This window comes from Schistocerca serialis, chromosome 2 (genome assembly GCF_023864345.2).
Source record: "Schistocerca serialis cubense isolate TAMUIC-IGC-003099 chromosome 2, iqSchSeri2.2, whole genome shotgun sequence".
NCBI lineage: Eukaryota > Metazoa > Arthropoda > Insecta > Orthoptera > Acrididae > Schistocerca > Schistocerca serialis.
This window is the reverse complement of record NC_064639.1, coordinates 664,455,302-664,479,170: the sequence shown is the minus strand read 5'-3', so window position 1 is coordinate 664,479,170 and position 23,869 is coordinate 664,455,302. Positions and strand designations below refer to the sequence as shown.

Genomic DNA, 23,869 nt, shown 5'->3' with positions numbered 1-23,869 from the left:
GGGGAGGAGAGGGACGGGTGTGCACTCGCGCACACGCGCACATCCATCCACACATGTGCGGATGCAGGCAGACATATTTAAAGACCAAATATGTCTGCTTGTGTCTGTATATGTGTGGATGGATGTGTGTGTGTGTGCGCGCGCGCGCGCGAGTGTGTACCCGTCCTTTTTTTTTTCCCCATAAGGTGGGTCTTTCCGCTCCTTACCCTCTCCCTTAAAACCCACATCCTTTCGTCCTTCCCTCTCCTTCCCTCTTTCCTGATGAGGCAACAGTTTGTTGCGAAAGCTTGAATTTTGTGTGTATGTTTGTGAGTCTATCGACCTGCCAGTGCTTTCGTTCGGTAAGTCACCTCATCTTTGTTTTTATATAATTTTTCCCACGTGGAATGTTTCCTTATATATATATAAAAAAACAAAGATGATGTGACTTACCAAATGAAAGTGCTGGCAGGTCGACAGACACACAAACAAACACAAACACACACACAAAATTCAAGCTTTCGCAACAAACTGTTGCCTCATCAGGAAAGAGGGAAGGAGAGGGAAAGACGAAAGGATGTGGGTTTTAAGGGAGAGGGTAAGGAGTCATTCCAATCCCGGGAGCGGAAAGACTTACCTTAGGGGGAAAAAAGGACGGGTATACACTCGCACACACACACACACACACACACACACACACACACACACATATCCATCCACACATATACAGACACAAGCAGACATATTTAAAGACAAAGAGTTTGGGCAGAGATGTCAGTCGAGGCAGAAGTGCAGAGGCAAAGATGTTGTTGAATGACAGGTGAGGTATGAGTGGCGGCAACTTGAAATTAGCGGAGATTGAGGCCTGGTGGATAACGGGAAGAGAGGATATATTGAAGAGCAAGTTCCCATCTCCGGAGTTCGGATAGGTTGGTGTTAGTGGGAAGTATCCAGATAACCCGGACGGTGTAACACTGTGCCAAGATGTGCTGGCCGTGCACCAAGGCATGTTTAGCCACAGGGTGATCCTCATTACCAACAAACACTGTCTGCCTGTGTCCATTCATGCGAATGGACAGTTTGTTGCTGGTCATTCCCACATAGAATGCGTCACAGTGTAGGCAGGTCAGTTGGTAGATCACGTGGGTGCTTTCACACGTGGCTCTGCCTTTGATCGTGTACACCTTCCGGGTTACAGGACTGGAGTTGGTGGTGGTGGGAGGGTGCATGGGACAGGTTTTACACCGGGGGCGGTTACAAGGGTAGGAGCCAGAGGGTAGGGAAGGTGGTTTGGGGATTTCATAGGGATGAACTAAGAGGTTACGAAGGTTAGGTGGACGGCGGAAAGACACTCTTGGTGGAGTGGGGAGGATTTCATGAAGGATGGATCTCATTTCTGGGCAGGATTTTAGGAAGTCGTATCCCTGCTGGAGAGCCACATTCAGAATCTGATCCAGTCCCGGAAAGTATCCTGTCACAAGTGGGGCACTTTTGTGGTTCTTCTGTGGGAGGTTCTGGGTTTGAGAGGATGAGGAAGTTGCTCTGGTTATTTGCTTCTGTACCAGGTCGGGAGGGTAGTTGCGGGATGCGAAAGCTGTTGTCAGGTTGTTGGTGTAATGCTTCAGGGATTCCGGACTGGAGCAGATTCGTTTGCCACGAAGACCTAGGCTGTAGGGAAGGGACCGTTTGATGTGGAATGGGTGGCTCCAGTCCGGAATCCCTGAAGCATTACACCAACAACCTGACAACAGCTTTCGCATCCCGCAACTACCCTCCCGACCTGGTACAGAAGCAAATAACCAGAGCAACTTCCTCATCCTCTCAAACCCAGAACCTCCCACAGAAGAACCACAAAAGTGCCCCACTTGTGACAGGATACTTTCCGGGACTGGATCAGATTCTGAATGTGGCTCTCCAGCAGGGATACGACTTCCTAAAATCCTGCCCAGAAATGAGATCCATCCTTCATGAAATCCTCCCCACTCCACCAAGAGTGTCTTTCCGCCGTCCACCTAACCTTCGTAACCTCTTAGTTCATCCCTATGAAATCCCCAAACCACCTTCCCTACCCTCTGGCTCCTACCCTTGTAACCGCCCCCGGTGTAAAACCTGTCCCATGCACCCTCCCACCACCACCTACTCCAGTCCTGTAACCCGGAAGGTGTACACGATCAAAGGCAGAGCCACGTGTGAAAGCACCCACGTGATCTACCAACTGACCTGCCTACACTGTGACGCATTCTATGTGGGAATGACCAGCAACAAACTGTCCATTCGCATGAATGGACACAGGCAGACAGTGTTTGTTGGTAATGAGGATCACCCTGTGGCTAAACATGCCTTGGTGCACGGCCAGCACATCTTGGCACAGTGTTACACCGTCCGGGTTATCTGGATACTTCCCACTAACACCAACCTATCCGAACTCCGGAGATGGGAACTTGCTCTTCAATATATCCTCTCTTCCCGTTATCCACCAGGCCTCAATCTCCGCTAATTTGAAGTTGCCGCCACTCATACCTCACCTGTCATTCAACAACATCTTTGCCTCTGCACTTCTGCCTCGACTGACATCTCTGCCCAAACTCTTTGTCTTTAAATATATCTGCTTGTGTCTGTATATGTGTGGATGGATATGTGTGTGTGTGTGCGCGAGTGTATACCCGTCCTTTTTTCCCCCTAAGGTAAGTCTTTCCGCTCCCGGGATTGGAATGACTCCTTACCCTCTCCCTTAAAACCCACATCCTTTCGTCTTTCCCTCTCCTTCCCTCTTTCCTGATGAGGCAACAGTTTGTTGCGAAAGCCTGAATTTTGTGTGTATGTTTGTGTTTGTTTGTGTGTCTGTCGACCTGCCAGCACTTTCATTTGGTAAGTCACATCATCTTTGTTTTTAGATATATATTTCCTACGTGGAATGTTTCCCTCTATTATAACTATATATATATATATATACACAGAAGCAAACACTGAAATGTTCTATTATGTGGAGCAACTATTTCGAATATCAGTATGCAGTTGCTGCTGGAAAGATTTAAACCAAACAGTTGAGGTAAAAGGTATCATAGTCTGAGCATGTGGCCTACTGTTACCATAGAACACCCAAGAACCAAATTAGAAAATAGTAGTAATGTGGGATTACAACAAAGAATAGAATAGAATCATTTTATTTCCTCTAATTATTTTTCATACAACTGGCTTCTTCATAGTTCACAGTGGTGTCAAGATTTATACAATAATAAATTACATACACAGAAAATAACTAACTTATTCGAAAACCAAAAGATTTTCTTTATCACTAAGAGTAAAAATATATTATAACGATTAGTTTCTAATAACTCTTCAACTGAACAGATTCATTGTATTTTAGCCAAGTTTTTAATAAGCTCTTATATTTATTTAAACAATGGAAAATCCAATATAGAAACAACAATATTATGAAATGGATAGTTGCTACTCACCATATAATGGAGATGCTGAACCGCAGATAGGCACAACAAAAAGACTGCCAGAAAATGAGTTTTCGGCCAACAAGGCCTTCGTCGAACACACACACACACACACACACACACACACACACACACACACACACACACACACCACAGCCAGACTGGCTTCAGTTGTGAGACACTGAGGTCGTGTGTGTGTGTGTGTGTGTGTGTGTGTGTGTGTGTGTGTGTGTGTGTGTGTGTCGATGAAGCTCTTGTTGGCCAAAAACTCCCTTTCCGATAGTCTTTGTTGTGCCTATCTGCGACTCAGCATCCCTGCTGTATGGTGAATAGCAACTGTCCTAGTCATAATATCCCTACATTTAGTCAGTGGCACTACTGGTTGGTTTAATGGAGAGTAAAAGGATCAAACTAGAGGGAGTGGTACTGTATGAGCTGAATATGGTAGCTTACTGAAAAATTTTATAATCAAGTATTTATAGTCATTATGAACTATAGCAAGTCTTGAGGAAGGGAAATCTAATAAATGACCATTTCTTGTGTTGTGTACACACACACACACACATCAGACCTCATGTTGAATTTTTCCAGATTTTCTCTGGTACATATCAAACAGTTATATATATACTGGTTAGGTAATGTCATTACACCAAGACATTTCAAGTTGTTTCTGCAGGACTCTGAGTGGTAATCCTATCAAACATCCAATTGTTTTCTTCTGCAATCTGGAAATACATTTAGCTCCTGAGGAACTGCCACAGAGCAATATGTAGTGCTGCAGATAAGAATGAAAGAAAATATGACTGGAGCAACAACTGTTTGCTCACATTGTTCCTTTGGGAGGGGGGGGGGGGGGGGGGGGAAGAGTACACGAGCTAGCTAGTTCACTGCACAGATAATTTGCATTTTCTTTCCAAGAGAGCTTTCGGTCTACGGACAGTCCAAGTAGTTTCACTGTTTTATTTTCATTTTTGATCACATTTAGATTAAAAATGATTCCTTCTGCTTTTGTTTGGTTTATGCACAGCTGATTGTTATGACACCAGTGCTTCGTTATTTGAGTTATTTCTCTGTTGTTGACTAATACACTTTGTAAATTCTCACCTGTGGTTATTAATGTCATGTAATGTCATCAGCATACAGTATATTCTTATGTGGCATATAATTTGAAAGGTCATTAATGTAGACAATAAACAGGAAGGGTCCAAGAACACAGCAATGGGGTATTTCTCTTTTTATTCGGAGTATTGCTGATCTCTGCTTATTTGCATACACAAGCTATAACCTATTGCTTAAATAAGATTTGAATAAACTGAGTGATTTACATTCTATGCCATAATATTTTAACTTTTGATGACTGTGTTATACGACATTGAGTTAGATGTTGTTGTTGTTGTTGTTGTTGTTGTGGTCTTCAGTCCTGAGACTGGTTCAATGCAGCTCTCCAAGCTACACTATCCTGTGCAAGCTTCTTCATCTCCCAGTACTTACTGCAACCTACATCCTTCTGAATCTGCTTAGTGTATTCATCTCTTGGTCTCCCTCTACGATTTTTACCCTCCACGCTGCCCTCCAATGCTAAATTTGTGATCCCTTGATGCCTCAGAACATGTCCTACCAACCAGTCCCTTCTTCTTGTCAAGTTGTGCCACAAACTCCTCTCCTCCCCAATTCTATTCAATACCTCCTCATTAGTTATGTGATCTACCCATCTAATCTTCAGCATTCTTCTGTAGCACAACATTTAGATACTCTGCTTGAATCTGTAAGTGTTCCAGATATAGATATCCTTTTTTTTCATACCCTTCATACATTATTCGTCGAAGCTTCAACTGCTTTTACAGTAGATAGATGAGACCTGATACCGAACAGTTGCTCATTTAAAATGATGTTGCTTTCAACATAGTTGTACATATGTTTATGCATATAATTTTCTATTATCTTGGATATGATTGGTACTATTGAACAGGTCTGTAGTTATTTGGGAGGTTTTTATCACCTTATTTTTATACATAGGTAAAGTAACTGTGAGCTCAAGACATTCTGGGAAAATTCAGTCATCTATTACTGTGTTAGATAGTGAAAGAAGTTTCATTTTGAATTTCTTAACTATTCACTTTATGATGAAACTACAGAGTCCAAAGCAATATTTTGTTTTGGGATTGCTTTGTTTATGTACTAATTTAATTTATGGATGTCATTTAAAGTGATTAGGGTCCACATAAGTTTCTCACTTGTTTGTTTTGCGTCAGTTAACAGGGCTTCTGCACTTAATGTAGAATTATAGATTGTAATGGTAGTGTTGGCAAAATTTACAAAATATTCATTGAGTGTATCAAAGTCAACAGGGATACAGTTTTACTTTTTAATTTTTACGATACTTCTCTTTTAGAATTAATAGTAGTATCCTGAGTTTGTTAAGTTGTGGAGTAAACCACTTGTTGGTATGTATGGTACTGCTTATGTGTAATATCAGTACATCTTTTGGCTACAGTGGGGCACATCTTTTCTACTATGTGCTTAATCTCTGTCAGGGAACTGGAAAAGAATTTGTCAATACTTTTGCTATTATACATTACACAAGACCAATCTATTTCCTTTAACTGGTCTGTCATATTGTTTACACTGGATTCTCGGAGTAGTCTATGTCAATTTTCAATTTGAAGCCATAGCCCTGCATGGTCTGATATTCCTAATTCTGTGACATTAGTCAAGGAAGTCTTTGTGCGTATTACTAATTATACGTCTAAAAACAAAGAAGATGTGACTTACGAAACGAAAGCGCTGGCAGGTTGATAGACAAACAAACAAACACAAACATACACACAAAATTCAAGCTTTCGCAACCAATGGTTGCTTCATCAGGAACGAGGGAAGGAGAGGGAAAGACGAAAGGATGTGGGTTTTAAGGGAGAGGGTAAGGAGTCATTCCAATCCCGGGAGCGGAAAGACCTACCTTAGGTGGAAAAAAGGAAAGGTATACACTTGCATACACACACATATCCATCTGCACATACACAGACACAAGCGGACATTTGTAAAACCGTTGGTTGCGAAAGCTTGAATTTTGTGTGTATGTTTGTGTGTTTATCAACCTGCCAGCGCTTTTGTTTGGTAAGTCACATCATCTTTGTTTTTAGATATATTTTTCCCATGTGGAATGTTTCCCTCTATTATATCCATATCATTAATATGAACCCAACAATTACTAATTATACGTTATCAAGACACGAAAACAGTCTGGTGGGCTTTTGATTGAGATAATAGTGGTTTAATGACTCCAAAGAATTAACCATATGAATCACATTTTTTTCTTTTTGTCCTTATATCTGTGTTAGTTAGTCTTGCCTACAATTATAATTTTGTACTGTTTATATTTGGTCAATTGCAATATTAAAGTATTAATTTTTTCTATAAATACTATCTTATTAGAGCTTGGAGTTTGGCAAACAGACAATTACAACATTTTAATGTGCATTATAATTACAGCTACTTCAAATATGCCTTCAAGGCATATTCTTCTAAGGTCAATGATTGAGAATGTAAATCACTATTGCTTTTCATGTAGATTGAGACCCTGCCATGTGACATGCTCTTTCTGCAGTAGCTTGTTTCTAGCAAGTATCCAAGTGGAAAACAAATGTCTATTACGAACTCTTTCAAACAGTGTTCACTAATACATGAGACCCTACAGTTTGCTTTATCAAACCAGTTTTGCAGTTCATTGACTGTACCTCTAAGTGATTGTACATTTATATGAAGGAGAATACTGTTTTAGTACAGAATGGTATTTTAGTTTCACTGGGTCTTGCAAGTTCATTTATTTTCACTGAGTGATTTAAAGCAGTAAAATTAACTGCATGAACTAGTCTGCTGTAGTTTCCTCTTAATGTGGTTTCTACCTTTCCTTCGCTTGTATGTCATTTTCCCTAAAAAACGTGTTACTATAAAAAGCATGGAAAGACTATCTTTTAAAATGAGATTGTTTCATTTGCGAATTTATTTATAATCCTGTTTATCTCCCGACCTCTTTCCTTAGTAGTTCAGATGCTCACCATGTTCAGTATACAGAATTTTCTCTAGTTAACTAATATCTGCTACCTTGCATTTTGTATATGTGGAGCACAGTTGTCTGATTTTAAGGTTGGTTTTACGGATCTCTCTGTTAACACACAAAATAAAGATCAGGTCACATGTTTTTCATTTTATGTAAGTCTAAAAAATTCTTCAAACCTGTTGTACAATTTTTGGCTTTATTATGTGCCACACCATTTGCACCAGTCACACGAACAACAAAATCGTTGTTGTTCAGTACACGCTTATGTTCCAAGACACCTCCAATTACATTTTTTTGTTCTTGTGTCAGGTTTTACAGTGCCAGCTGCATAAAAGTCCATATTCACATCTTCCACAGTTGTCTGCTTGAAACAGCACATTGCACTTCTTTGCTGCTGTTTATGTTTTCTGTTGACTTTCCTTCTACAACTTACCATTTTGTAACCTTCACACTGGCTGGAATATTTGTTTTCAATGTTTAAACAGTCACTGCTGCTTTCTGATAACACGCTTAACCTTTTTGTGCACATGAGATTTGTTATATAAAACTAATTTTGTTGAGAGTGTGGCACTTTCTTAGCCACTTTGTTAGTCATTTCTTGAGAAATAGGAAGAGAGTTTCGAGTTGTTTACACATTTTTGGCCGTTATTTACAACGGGAAGAATGTTTTGATTATTTACGCACTTAAGGCCATTTTTCTCCACTAGCACACTGTAACTACTTGAGTTTCATATCCTCTGTTGTTTTCTGTATCACTTTTGCACCTGGTAACCTGATTGGAATACTGCTTGAAGCTGATGTTTGTAACTCTCAGTTTTCGATTCTAAGATTAGTGATTTCTCATCTCAGAATAACAGCAACTGCTATTCAAATATTCATTTAACTTCTCAATTTCACCTTTACACTAATTGCAATTACCATTTTTTACTATACAACTATAATTTCTAGTCATATTAATATTACTTGCATCTACATTTGCCAATATTAATATTACTTGCATCTACATTTGCCACCATCTTGCTGTCTTTCTACATGTATAATGAAGTCAGTGAAGGTTTGAGGAGGCAACTAAAAATAATGTCTGACAAGACTGTATGCATTTTTTCAAACAAAGTTGTAAAATACACATAAGCCCATAGTAAACCTGAATGGAAAAATGATCACTAGGAACAAAGTGTACTGATACCTTGGCAGTGAGCCGTACAAAAAACAAAACTTTCTTGACAATATATCTAAAACATGTTAGAAAGAGGTCAGATCTCATGAGCAAAATTGTTAATATCAGTGTCGATAACTTCTGGTTACCATTACATTAGTTTAGAAAATGCAAGGTCTGTTCAAAAAAATTCCAGAACTTTGTCAACAAAATTTTTCTATTCTTCTCTTTTATTTACTGTATACAGTCTCCTTTGAAACACTCTCCTCCGCAACTGATACACCACTCCAAATGCCTTTTCCATTTCTAGAAGTAGTCTTGGTATGTGCGAAGCACCGTCTGTGAACTTACTTTCATCTCACTGATTGTTACAAATCGTTGTCCTTTCAACGAGGTTTTCAACTTTGGAAAAAACTGTGTGCTGGGGCCAGGTCTGGAGAGTAAAGAGGATGAGGCAGTACAGTGATTTCATTTTTTGTGCAATGGTCACACACCAACGTGGACAAATATGCGGGTGCATTATCGTGATGCAAATCATAAATTGTCTCGCCATATTTCAGGCCGTTTCTTTCTCACATTTTCTCACAGATGCCACAACACGTTCTGACAGTAACCATCAATTAACAGTTTGGCCCCGTGGCACAAATTCATGATGAACTAATCCTTCAAACTCAGAGGAAACTATCAGCATGGTTTTGACATTTGTCCTGACCTGATGAGTGTTTTTTGGTCTTTGAGAACCTTTCCCAACACATTGTGGAGACAACCTTGGTCTCAACATCATTAACAGTAGAATTATATCTCACCACCAGTTATGATTCTCTTGAGGAACATCTCATTGTCATTTGCGCGATCCAAAAATTCTTCGCAGAGAGCCGTGTGAAGTGGCACTGGGGCAGTAAGAACAGTGGCAAGAACATAAACACAGACACCGCCAGACACCCTGTCGTATTCTACGCGGTTCTTATAGTAACCCCGGTAGCCACAGAGGGAGGGGGTCCGCCGAACAGGAAACCAGGATCCTGTAGGGCCAGACAAGTGGAAGGGAAGCAGCACAAAAGCAGTTTCAACTCAGCAAGGTGGTGGAAAAAACCACGCCAATTCCATTGAAGGATAATGGTATCCGACTGTGAAGGCATGAAAGAACCGGGGGGAGGGGGGACAGGTCACGCCTAAGAAGCGCTCACCGCCACCAATTTCGAAGTACCCTGATCAACTTCCATAGGAGCTGCGGGTCGAGAAACATCCAGCCCCTGAGTGGACGCTAGATGCTCCACATCATCTTCAGGTGCAGTGGTGAACTCCTTTTCTGTCTCTATGTCCTTCTCCTTTTTCTTTTTTTTCTTTTTGGTAGGATCCCGTTTGTCCTTCGGTTTATCAGGCTGAGTGGGTTTTTCCGACCCAGTCTCATGCACCGTGGAAGACCTGGAAGCCCTACGGCCCTCAGGTGGTGGCTTTTTCAGCCACTGGCTGACATCTGGAGGGGCAGTAACCATGGAAGGGAGGGCATCAAGCGATCCCTTCTGCGCGAGGGGAGCTGGAGGAGGCGGGCACTTCTCCGGTGCAGAGGTGGGGACTGAAGTCCCCAAGAAGGATGGGTTGTTACTCCCGATGTTGAAAACAGGGGAGCAACGGAAGAGGGTGTTCCCCTAACTACCAGGGGGGCAAGAATAGACGGCCGAGCTGGAGGGCCAACAAAAAGCGGCTGAGCTTGGGGGCTCATCGCCAGGGATGGCGACATCGAAGCTGTTGCAGCATATGTCGATGAAATGCGCACAGGGTGAAGTCAATCGTACTTGTGTTTAGCCTCTGTGTAAGTGAGCCTGTCCAAGGTCTTATACTCCATAATCTTCCATTCTTTTTCATAAGCCATGCAGTCTGACGAGCAAGGTGGTTTCTGTGCGCAGTTAACACAAACAGGGGGCGGCGAACATGGGACATTGAGGTGAGAGGCACGTCCACAATCCCGACAGGTAGGGTTGGCGTCACATCTCAATGACATATGTCCAAACCTCCAGCACTTAAAGCAGCGCATGGGAGGAGGGATGTAAGGCTTAACATCATATCGATATATCACCACCTTGACCTTCTCGGGCAGGGTGTCACCCTGGAAAGCCAAGATGAAGGCACTGGTGGAGACCCTACTATCTTTAGGTCCCCTGAAGACACATCGTACAAAGTGGACACCGCAGCATTCCAGATTTGCACGGAGCTCGTCGTCAGACTGCAACAACAGGTCACGATCAAAAATAAGTCCCTGAACCATATTGAGGCTCTTATGAGGCGTAATGGAGACTGCAACATCACCGAGCTTGTCACAAGCAAGCAATGCCCAAGACTGTGCTGGGGATGATGTCTGTATGAGGACTGCTCTAGATCTCATTTTAGACATGCCAAACTTGTCCTCTAAATTTTCCACAAAAAACTGAGGCTTTGTGGTCAGAAATGAGTCCCCATCTGTTTGGCTGCAAACCAGAAATCAAGGAGAATGTCTCTGCAATATCCTTTCTTTCAGGAGTGCTAGTTCTGCAAGGTTCGCAGGAGAGCTTCTGTAAATTTTGGAAGGTAGGAGACGAGATACTGGCAGAAGTAAAGCAGGGCGTGGTTCGTGCCTGGGTAGCTCAGTTGGTAGAGCACTTGCCCGCGAAAGGCAAAGGTCCCGAGTTCGAGTCTCGGTCCGGCACACAGTTTTAATCTGCCAGGAAGTTTCAATCCTAATGCTGGTTTGGTGCAGTCCTTCCTTGTCGCCTCCTAGCTAACCTCTCCATTTCAACTTAAGTGCTGATCATAACCGACAATCTGCCTTATTCGACACATCTAGGCCTGCACCGCAGGTCTTACCCTCTAGCATCGCCCCAATTGTGGTTTTAAGCAATGACACGTGTTGTTATATGTGCTCAAATATTCTTTTCATTTTATTATTTTCTTTGCTAGACTTTTTCTCACAGAGTCGTTGCAGAATATTTTTATTCCTTATTTGATCAAACCACCTGATCTTCAACATTCTTCTGTTACATCACAAATGTAACATAGCAGTGAGTGGTGCTCTCTTAAAAGGGTGGCGAGTGAGACTGACCACAAATTATACCATCTTCTGGCAATAACTGAACAATAATCCCCGGTGGAAGAGTTGTATTATCCTTTTTTGCTGCCCTTTAGCATTTTAAAGACAGATGTTTTCAGTAATCCAAACAGCCAAAACTATAAAAGGAAAATGAATAAGATATTACACTAAACTATGAGGTGTATTTGTCAAAATTTCATGGGATATAGATTTACGTAGGAGTATCTATATGAGGACACAAACGTAAATATATTTTAGCTATTAATTCAATTATACTAATATAATTCACAGGACCATGTGCTTATTATTTCTATATTTCTTTGCTCACTGTTCGCGTGCTGGTGTTAGGAGGGGAGACAGGTCTACTATCAGTCCTTGCAGGTTATGCAACTTGTCTCCAGTCTGCACCCACGTCCGTGTTCATTCGATGTACGGTTACCTCACAGGCCTAGTGAGTACAGTGCACATTCCTCACAATTACTTCATTTCTTTCTTTCTATCAGCATTTTTTTCTTGTCAGAGATATGTTCCATACATGAGGTAATATTCATGTATTTCTTCAACGATGAACGTAGCTGGTGGTCACATTAATATGGCTTAACCGTGTAGATGCAAATGTAATTTTTTAATAAAAACCCATAGAATTGCTTCAACAGAACAGGGTCAGCAACAATACTATATGCGAGCAGCTGTGATTGAAAGAGTAAGACAAATGAATCTTGCAAATTTGCAAACAAGGAAAAAAAAAAATCAACTACATTTAGCTGTAAATTTTGACATTTCACCCTGATGACAGTGACAACACATAGTACAGGCTTCAGTAGACACGAAGGTGTTGGAAGATTATACCAATATATGACATCGCATAACTTACAGAGATTTGTCAGACCTGTGTAAAATGCGCACATATCTTGCTCAAGGGCGTCCCCGATGTGCTCAATAGCATTTTGGTCAGCTCACATATGGGAAGCAAACTAAAAGCTGTGCATAGACTGCAGGCTAATGTTTCATTCACCAATGAGAAACTATGGCCAACATTTAAGAGGTTTTAACTTCACTTCCTGCAAATATTACCTCCACGTAAAAATACTTCCAGCAATTGTCTGAACAATAGTCTTTTGGCTATTAAACCAATAGCAACAGAAATGTGCCTTTGAAGTCTTTCAACACAGGAGTAGCACATAAAATAAGTGGGCTTAATTAAATTACAATGTCTGCCACAGTAACATAAAAAGACAGACCCACAGACTAGCGCTAACCGTATAATAATAAAATCTTATGGGTATAATGGGATTAAAAATGGTCTACATTTTCTACATCCAGCCTGAGAAAAGAAGTTATTGATAAACTATAAGCTCCATACTTTTTTCAATATATTACTACATATTTCTATGTGGTGTCCTCTTACCTGAAAATGGGTTTTGCATCGCTGCTGGTTCAGGCAATGAAGAAACTCCACTGGATGATGTAAGAAACTGAGAATTTTGAGATGGTGAACCAAATACTGAGACTGGGACAGTTGACGTATTTGGAGATGACCATGCACCTAAAATAAAGCAGATTTTATTAAATTAACGATCAAATAGACCATCTACTGATATTCATCAGCACAAAGCTAAAACGTAAAATGTAAGAGACAGATACATGTTTGTGTCAAATGTATGAAACTTTCTCGGAGATTAAAACTGTGTGTCCGAGATCCTGGAAGCTTGTAAGCTTGTCTGTCATGAACAATACTCTTACGAACTGAATTATCTACGCAATACTCATGACCCACCCTCACAGTTTTATTTCCTCCTGTACATTTCTCCTGCATACCTAGCGGAGTAGTACACCTAAAAGAAAGGATATTGCCAACAAATGGCTTAGCTGCAATTATACAGCTATACCAGGTAATAGTGTAAACTCCCACAGGCAGAGATTAGGGTTTAATGACTAACTGATGGTGAGGTCAATAGAGAGACAGCACAAGCTCACACTGGAGAAGGAATTCAGCAGTGCCCTTTTAAAGGAATTATTCCAGCATTCACTATAAGTAATTTAGAGCCTAACACTGGATAGTTGGATGAAAATTTCTTCCACTACCCTCCCAAAAACAAGTCCAGTGGCTTACCACCGTGCCATCTCGCCTGGTTAGAGGCAGAGAAGGAAGAATATGATAAGATGAAGAGGATGAAGAAGAGAAGGAGGAGGAGATGCTTATGACTAGAAGTTATCTAAACAGACCTGGGAAGACCACAATAGAGGGAGGGCAATTGAGAGTAGTGGGGGAGAGGGTGTGGAAAATGACAGATAGTCGCATGTATGCATTGTGTCAATAACACTTTTGCTCATAATGTACAAGCAGAATTCTGGCTACAAATAATAAATTTAAATCATGAGGCTTTGAGGCTATTTACATACACGGAATTCTGGAATGATACATAACAGCCAATTTTCTTATTCGGTTTCTCCGCTTTTAGTGTGTTTGTGTTTTCTATTCTTCTAGCATTTTCCACCTGAGCATCTGGCAGATGATTTAAGAAAACCACAGCCCTTCAGTCACATCTTTTATGAGACTTCTCCATTTATAAACGCTGTAACTGCAGGGCTCTCTGTAGGTTTAAATTACTGGACAATGAATGAGAGTAAAAATACTTGCAAATCCGATGTGTTCTCTTGCTGGCACAAGGTAGTTGTACAAAGGAGGGACAGGGTGTACATGCATTTATGTGAGTGCTTTAGCTAGAAAAATTATTTGTCAAAAAATAACAAAATTTTCCATGTTGTTGAGCATGTTGATGAATAAACACTCCAACTATTTAGTGAGTTGTTGCCTTTACTCCTTAATTATTAACAATCTGTAAGAACTTTCCATAGCATATTTTAAAACCTTTTTATCAACATAGAATAAAAGCACTGCTGAAGCCAGAAAAAACTAACACTGCTCAGTGATGCAATAGGCCAACTGAGAATTCTTATTCAGCCACTCCACTTCAAGGGATTAGATAATTTAACAATGGAATGAGGTTACTGCAAAACCTAAAAGGTAATGTGGGCACAAGAGGAATGTGAACAAAAAAGATTTTAAGCTTATTTATAGACTTCCATCCCCTAAACAAAAGACTTGCACTTTTAACAACCAAACACATAACAAAATTATATATTATGATCAATGTGCTCACTTCCTTGCTCCAACAACAATGAGACTCAAACTAATCCCCTATAAACGTGAAGAGATTTTGGAAAGATTTTGAGATGGAAGAAAGAAGCAGAAAGCAAAATAGTGAAAGTATATTGCACCAAAGAAAACTGAAATCATTGAGATTTATTCACATGAGACATTGTGAGCCAAATTAAAGTAGGAAAAAATAGATTTAATTTAAGTAAAAATCTAAAAGAAGAAAACCCTAATAAAAAAAAAAAAAAAAAAAAAAAAAAAAAAAAAAAAAAAAAAAAAAAACCTCAAAACTGAAAAATATCAGATGTCTGATTTTTTGAGTTTGCCATGTGAATGAAACTGAATTACTATACAATGTAGGTGAGCATTTCCATTTCTGGCATTTCCCTTATAACCAAGAATATACTCCCAATCTGAAATATGTCAATCTTTTATTTATACCTGTAGATCCCTCTGTGTACAAAAGGGTGGAAGGGATAATGTGCTTCATATATCTCTAATAGGTTTATCAGTCAAAATCAAGTGCAAGCCTTTAACCAAACAACAGACTGCCAGTTCATTAAACACATGATGCACTTTTCCAAAGCAAGGCACACAGAAAACAGAGGATAACACAAAGAAATACTGAATTTTGCCTTCAAAATAATTTTTTACTGAGGTAAAATCATACAACCTTGACTGGATGTCACAAGAAACTGTATCAATCCTGTAAGGACAATGTCTTAGGAGCAGCACTGTTGCGATAACAAGCACATCATACTGCCTCTAGTTAAAAGTTTGGCTGAGCTCCAAAAAATGAAAAATTAATATCCACAATTGACACAGATGACTGCCTCTGCAGCCAAATGGTTAGCACCACTGCGTTCAGTGCAGAAGGACTCAGGTTCAATTCCTGGAAAATGCTCAGATTTTTCTGAAATAGGGAGGTCTGGAACAGGGTCCACTCAACATTATGAGACCAAATAATGAGTTGCTTGAATAAAAAAACAGCAGTAGCATCACTTGGATTCATTTACTGGCAATAATGGTTGGCACGATTGGCAACATGTTGATCTCATGTCCCAAGATCATAGACCACTCCTCAGACAGCCCTGCAGGCAGCAGTCAAGCCAGCCTGAACAGGTTTAAGGCCTAATCTCTGAGTGGGGTTAACGTTCTGTTGACACACCAAAGGTGGACAGTTAGAAAAGTTGTTAAAATATCACCAGGAGGGGAGAGGGGGGGAACATTCGTTTGAGTAAAAACTTGGAAATCCAGGAATTACACAACTTTGCTGAAAATGCTTTTAAATTTCCATCCACATCTTGCTCCTTTGTTTTCAGCATTTCAACTTTTCCCTTGCTGGAAAGAACAAGATAACTTAAAGAGTTGGTGACTATTCCCGTCTGCGCCACAATTTTTCAATTTGAACAGGCAAAAAAAGAAAGAATCTACTGAATTTATAGCTGATTATTAGCAAAAACAAGAAGAAGAAGATGTTTGTTTACTCACCTGTGGCCCAGTCACCCCCCTGTGCATCCGAAGCTTGTGACTTCATCAGACTGTCCAGGTCTTTAAGGGCAGCATATCGATCCTCCGACGGTGGCTGGGACTGCATTGTTCCAGCAACACCCACAGAGCTTGCCGATTTGCGCGCAGGACTTCCGAAAACATTATTACTCATTGTTGACAAAGCTGCTGCAGTAGGCATACCTGTAACATGTCATTATTGCTAAGCAATTGACTGAGTGTTCAATCTATTTGCCCCATTGTACATAAGTCACTGATTTCAAATGGCACATCTACTAACCAAGCACTGAACCATAAGTAAAGGTAGCAGGGCTGGCACAGTCATAACGAGCTAATGCATATACTGAATCTCAAGCTTTCGCAAGTTTGAAACTAGTCTCTCCATTTGGACAAATGAGCAGTAAGAAATGGGAAAGACAGGCATATGAATCTACATGTTCTCATGGCGTATTAATTGCTCCATAAAATTATGGGAATTCAGCTGTAACCATACTTAAGTCTGATGCAAATATTTCAGTTTCAAACTGTCCAGCCATCTTTGGAGCAAGGCTGACAGATGTTGAAGCACTACAGTCCATCTTATATATTTTGTGGGTGAGCCACGTGCATAAAAGTAGATGGCAGATCATGGTGGAAGGAATGGAAAGTAAGTCAGCAGAGATATATGCTAGCATGACCCCTCTGTGGAAAAGTACTGTTCCACAAATTCTGGTCAACAGAGGACAGTACCATTGTCTAACTGCTAGTGCTGGATTCCACTGCACTGGCAAGAATTAACTCACACAGACAACCGAGCTGTCTCACTCTCAACTAGAATTTGTGAAACATCTTTCATAGAGGGGTCATGCTAGCATTTATCTCTGTTGACTGTGTAGTATTTCTTGCTTCATGATCTTCTGAGTACTGATTAGCACTCATGTATGAAAGCGGATAGGAATGCTTTGCAGTCAGTCCATCTCACTTGGTCTGTAGATTGCAGATGGTTTGCAGCCAAAATATTAGTAGCAGATGAAGTACGGTTAAAGTTAAATTCCTGTGATTTTATGTACCATGTGCAGATGTAGTCTCCAAAACAAGTGATCACAACTGAGAGGCCTATTAATAATTAGCTCTTAATAAATTATATGAAACACATGAGCACAAAAGAGGAGAGTCCATCTGGATAAGGGTGCTCCGATCTTTGTCTGTGAGGGGACGAGGGCAATGGATCCACTGACTGAGATAGTGTCCAACGAGACAACTAAAATATCAATCTGGGTAACGCAACTACTTAAGAATGTTCCAGTAGAGGTCCTGTTAGAGAAAATAAGGGTTCAGAACAAGAAAGTCTCAACAGAGAAGCATCATTAGCTGTAATGCTGGAACTGATGGCTATATCCTTGTGGTAGAAGTTGGACAGAAGATCCTGAAGGCAATGTAAGAGCAAGACTTAAAACTGTATTTGGGATTCTCACAGGAGACCGACAGGGTGATCAAAGACATCAAAGGTGACAATGGCAGCAGTCTGGCAGCTGGAAGTGTTGCAGATAAATATGCAACACAGTAAGGGGACACCTTCTGCAAAGACAGGGGGGTGGACATGGTCTTAATCCAAAAACCTTGCTCGTATAAAAGGAGGTGGGGAGGGGGGAGGGGGGGTTGGAAGGGTCTGTACATGTGGTACCTACTGTCACCAGAGCCAGACTTCATAATATCCTCACTACGATACCAAAAAAACATGAGGCAGGCTAAGAAGGGAGGATGGTGAGTACACTATGTCAGCACATGAGAGACTGGAAGTGCCCCTCAAGACTCACTTCCTCAAATGTACTCTGGCAGGTGATTTGGACAGGAATGCAGTCCATGTGGTTTATTGGTTTGTAAGACATAATAACCAATGGGAGAACTGGGTATCTGCCTCGAAATGTCTTGGTAGTGGGAACTTCAACTGCTCAAGTCGTCAAGTCCAGCAGGTATCTTTCAGGGTCTGCTGCATCAAGCAGTAAAGGGATTAATTAGACTCCCATCCACGCTGTTCAGTTAGTTTGGCTGCTGTTGTCATTCTGAATCCTTGGCGGACAGTAAAGGTTGATTTCATTCCAAAACCAGGGAGAATTTATCACACAAAGAATATGTGACCAATCAGTCTGTCCTCCTTTCTTCTAAAAAAGTTAAAAAAGCTGGTTAACATGCACATTCAGAAAAGATGGTTATTTCAGGTTCTGCTACACAAAAACAAACATGCACAGCAACCACGCAAATCGTGTGAAACAACACTTCACCAACTTGTTTGGAAGGCAGAAAAAGCACTGCACTTTCAGGAAATGGCACTCTGTATCTTCCTGGATAATGAGGGGGGAGGGGGGTGAGGAGGGTGGCTTTTAGTAACACTACCTTCGAATCCATGGTTAAAGCTGCACAAGTAAACAACATCAAGATCACTGTACTTGGATGGGTAAAAGACAATACTGAGTAAACAAAAGGTAAAACCCACCATTAATAATGTGGAAACATGTCTAGAGGGTGTCTAGAAAGGTAGGGTCTTGTCCCTGCTCCTGTGGAAATTAATGACTAATAAGCTCATTAACCCGCTAAATATTATTTTTGCCATGGACACACAGATGAACAGTCATAACATTTGGCAAATTTGCAAGTACTGTAAACAGACTGATACAATGCACTGAGCAAAATTGTTGTAGGAAATAGGATTTAAGCGTTAATTCCAAGAAAACTAGAGTTCACAAGGAAGCACACCCAAGACACATACTGCAATTTCAAGCTCTGAAATGAAAGTCTACCAATAGAGAAGGTAGTGAAGTACCTAGTAATCCTGGATGCGAAACTAACAAGGCCCTCCTCACATAAAGAATGTATGTTCCAAGGCAAAAAGTGCTCTTATATGCAACAGAAGGGCCTGTTGAAAACACTGGGGTCTTTGCCCCAAGAGCAAAGGCTAGAACTACACCTCTGCAATAGCCCTATGATATTTATGAGGCTACAGTGTGGTGGAATAAAGTACAACAGAAGGCAGCTAATGGGCTTGAGAAGGTGCAAAGGCTGGCCTGCCTATCCATAAGGGCTGGAATCAGCAGCATGCTCACTGCTGGGTTGAAAAGCATGGTGGACATGTCCCCATTACGGTGGACATGTCCCCATTACGGTGGACATGTCCCCATCTTTTGGTTACAAAGGAGGCTGCTGCAGGAGAATAGAGGTTAAAACCAATATTCCCTGCATCTGACACTAATATAATGAATCACGTAAACAAAGGATTGGTCAGGGAAATGCCAGTTGATTTAAAATAACTTCTAGCTTCTTCAATGAATCTTCCTATGTAACCATAGGAAATATGGAGCAGTGGAGGAAAGAACCATGAAACCATTCCAGAGACAGTCTAGTTTACTGATGGGTCGAAAGCAGCCGTGTGTGCTGTGGTCGAGGTATACAGGCCTGGCCTAGGCAAGTGAGAGGACACTCTCCAGAGAAGCTGGCCCGGGTATTCCAGATAGAGGTATTTGCCATCAGAATATGCACAGATGAGATTAGTGAGAGCAGTCTCTCTGTGGAAGCTGGCCCGAGTATCTCAGGTGGATATACTCACTATCAGAATATACACAAAGGAAAATCTACAGAGGTATTACAAGGATTGTAGCATCTACATTCATTTAGACAGCCAAGCAGCTCTGAAATCTCCATCATCCCATGCAACATGATCAAATGTCATTGCAGAATTCCATGAAAGCCTTTTGAGGCTAGCGGTAACTAACAGGGTAGCCCTGCTGTGGGTCCCTGGTCACTCAGAAATCAGTATTAATGAACAAGCTGAGAGGCTGGTCAGGGCAGGTGTGATGAATCCATCTGTTGGATCGAAATCAGTTTTAACTATCACTAAGGTGATAGTAAAATTTAAACTACATATCCGGATCAGGAGGTAGCACATAACAAAATTGGACTAAAATGAAAGACAATGATTTCAAAACCATGTTTCAGGAAAAGTTCTACAATCCTTGGCTTTAACAGGAGGCAGATTAAACTCACTGTATGTTTAATGACTGGCTCTGGGAACTTTAGGAGACAGCTGTACACAATGGGTATAGAGAAAGAAGCCTCTGAGTGAAGGCTATGGTACTGAGGATGAAACTGCATTATATTTAATCTTCCAATGCGAAGCACTGGAGGCCAAAAAGACACAATATTTGGGTCATTAATTTCTGAAGAAACTGACTACCAGAGATCTCAAAGCGACTCCTATTCTTAAAGCACATCGGATGGCTTTCATAGAATGACAAAGAGCAATAACACACAATAAACTCAGTTTCGTTGTAGCCAACCGCAGATGTTTTGTCCACCCCGTTTAAATAAAATCAACTCAAAGATAAATAATAAAGATAACAGCAAACTAGATACATTGTAAAGGCAAATTTATGTGACAAAGAGGAAGAAGAGAGAGAAAGGATGCTGGACCAGAATTATTAAACAAGCATCCACATCCATATTACAGAACTCCAAAAAATCATAACCAAATGGGTCTCTTCCGATTTTAGAAACTCCTATGTACGAGGGGTGTTTGAAAAGTCTGTGCAAAGTCCGAGAGATGGCACCACCAGCGAGTATCGAGGTCATGTTTAGTTAGTAGCATCTTTGGAAAGAATGCACACCAAGTTTCAGCCATATTTGTCTATTCCTTTGTGTTTGGCATTCATGTGAATCAAGGAAGTCAAGCGATTGTCAAAAAATGGATGAAAAATAATTTCATGTGATGATTAAACATTACTTTATGAAAGGCAAAACGCCTCCATATTCAATATCAACTAATTTCACTGTTTCAGGACTTTTTCTTGCTGTTGTCGGACTAATGATGGTTGAAGTAAAGAGGGCATAAAACATCCGCTACCAGTTGTTTAACAAAGCTCTTTTACTATCTTTAGTGTATCAATTCCTGATCTAGTTCCCTAGCATTACCTGTTTTAACTACAATCCAGTACTTTTAATTGATATTCATATTATAATCTCCACTCAAGGCACTACCCTTTCTGTTCAACTGCTCTTCAAAGTCCTTTTGTGTGCCTGGCTGAACTATTTCTTTTCTCTGAAATTAAATTTCTTCTTTGTTTCCTTTCACTGCTTGCTCAATGTACAGAATGCATACAGGCTATGATCGAATCGCATTCTCTTCTTAACTACTGCTTCCCCTCCATGCTGTCCAGCTCTTGCAGCTGCAGTCTGGTTTCTGTGCAAGTTGTAAATAGCCTTCCGATGATTCTATAAAAAAAATGCTTACTAAGGCATGACATGAATAAATATCTTCCATTTCACATTAGACTGCCACAGTTACAACTTTGTCTACAACTACATGAAGCAAAACACTCTTCAGTTTACAGGTCATATTATTAGTTGTCAGCACATGTGATCACCCTTCAAGGAAAACTAACTGCCAGAGCAAACCTTTGATTTCAACAGTCTCTCTGTGTTTCCTGGCACCACTTTCTCCTCTGAGACTACTTATGACACAAATTATGCTCCAAAAGCTTGAGATACAATGTTCTCAGAAACTTCAGCATCTAATGTTGTCTTATTTTCCATTTGTTTGATGAGAATTCTGGTGCTACTTTGATTATTGATTTGGAAGAAAAATGGAAATGATAGTATTCTTTTTAACATTAATTGCTAGAGTTAAAAAAATGTGATAACATATGGAAGCAACAGCTGCAAACTACCAGCTATAAGCTTTCAACTTGCTAATTTTTATATTCTGGTAACAAATTTGCAAATGTTTATCACAGTGATTCATTCCGAAACATTAATTGCAAAACGGAAAGAGAATAACGATCAAAGCTGACAAAAGAGAAGGTTACTCAGCTGACACTAATTAATAACTGAACATTAACAACACAACCCCAACAGCATAACTAGTATTTTAAAGTACAATATTTTCAAGACTGTCATCTAGCAATCATGACTGTTTTTCACCATCATTGTATAACCAGCACTGACTCACTATCAACTTAGCGTACATCTTCATGATTACTCAACAATTCACAATCAAGTGCCTGGCTTCACTGAACCACCTTTCAGCTATTTCTCTATTCTTCCACTCTTGAATAGTACATGGGAAAATGAACACTTGAATCTTTCCGTGAAAGCTCTAATTCCTCTAATTTTATTATGATTATCATTTCTCCCTATGTAGGTGGAAACAAAAAATATTTTTACATTCAGAGGAGAAGGTCTGTGATTGAAATTTCATGATAAGATCCTTCCACAATGAAAAACACCTTTGTTTTAATGATTGCAACCTCAATCTGCATGTCATATCCATGGCATGCTCTCCCAGTTTATGTTCATTTCTTAGAGCACTACCTAAAGACAAGACATTTTCTTTCCCTAGGTGGTAATAATGAAATCTGGATTAGGTTTACATACCTTTGACTGTCCCCTGGACACAATTAAGTTGTTCAGTTATTGTCTGGCCACATATCACAGACATGCACTACTTTTGAAGCATTTCTTTCAAATACACTATTTTCATACATATTGGAATAAATAATTGCCAGGAACTTAGGCAACTTCTCAATCTATGAGAATTGAAAGATCATTTATGCTTTGTTCAACACTAATCCAGTTGTTCACTTATTGTAACAAATGTTGTCAATGAGTTTACAATGATTTACTATTGAAAGATTAGTTATGGCGTCAGAAATAATGCAATTTAAATTTAGTATCAATATTTCCATATTCAGAGACACTTAACAATAACACATGAGATATTAAAAAAAAATGTACATAATTTTTTTGTACGTCATTAATGAAATACCAAAACGCAACAACAAAAAATAACAACCAAAAATAGATGACTACCACATGCGCTTCACTTCATAATGTTATTTCAAATGTAGCAAGTTCAGAAATGTCTTAGAATTTACTTAAGATAGGTGATTAGTAATATTAAAAGAAAATTCCCTTGAGAAAACTAAAATTACAAGGAGACAGAATGGCTGGCCAGTATTTTACCCTCAGGAGGTAAAATTTCATTACTGTCAATAGGCACATTTAAAAGTGGGAATAACTAACTATTGCTAGCTTTTGAACTTTTTACTTTCTCCTAACCTAGAAAAGAGGGATAGGTTAGTGAAAGTTGGGAAGGAGAGGTATGTCACTCAGTCTACAGCTTGGAGGGATCCACCTACATTGAAAACTCCTCCACTTTCCCTAACTCTCTCTTTCAGCACTGAGGAAAGAACTAACATTTTCAAAAGCTAAGAATTGCTTTTTTCTACTTTTACATGTACAGTACAAAAATTTTGCCTCCTAAAGGCAAGTATGGACCTGAAATTTTGTATTCTTACAATTTTAAAGGCAATTAATAAATGGAAGCAAGTGGCATCCCAAAGAGCACAGAGTGATTAGAGGCACTCACTCCGTCTTCAGGCCACGGAACCAAAATATTCTGAGCACTTAATCACACAGTTTTAATGTTGATAAGCAAGAGTTTCCAATGTGCATAAAACAATCAAATTAT

At 40.1% G+C, this 23,869-nt stretch overlaps 1 protein-coding gene and 1 non-coding gene across 4 annotated transcripts in view; one reads left to right on the top strand and one right to left on the bottom strand.

The window, feature by feature from the left end:
• The window catches only part of LOC126457749 (arf-GAP domain and FG repeat-containing protein 1), a 120,442-nt gene that overhangs the window by 37,702 nt on the left and 58,871 nt on the right, over nt 1-23,869 (bottom strand). For all 3 annotated transcript variants that reach the window (XM_050094296.1, XM_050094297.1, XM_050094298.1), the window contains 2 exons: nt 16,354-16,554; nt 13,111-13,248 (listed from right to left, as the gene is read on the bottom strand). In XM_050094296.1, the coding sequence (XP_049950253.1) occupies nt 13,111-13,248; nt 16,354-16,554 (339 nt within the window). The remainder of the gene's footprint in view (nt 1-13,110; nt 13,249-16,353; nt 16,555-23,869) is intronic.
• On the top strand, nt 11,249-11,323 carry Trnas-cga (transfer RNA serine (anticodon CGA)). The gene has a single exon. It is a non-coding gene; the product is annotated as a tRNA-Ser (tRNA).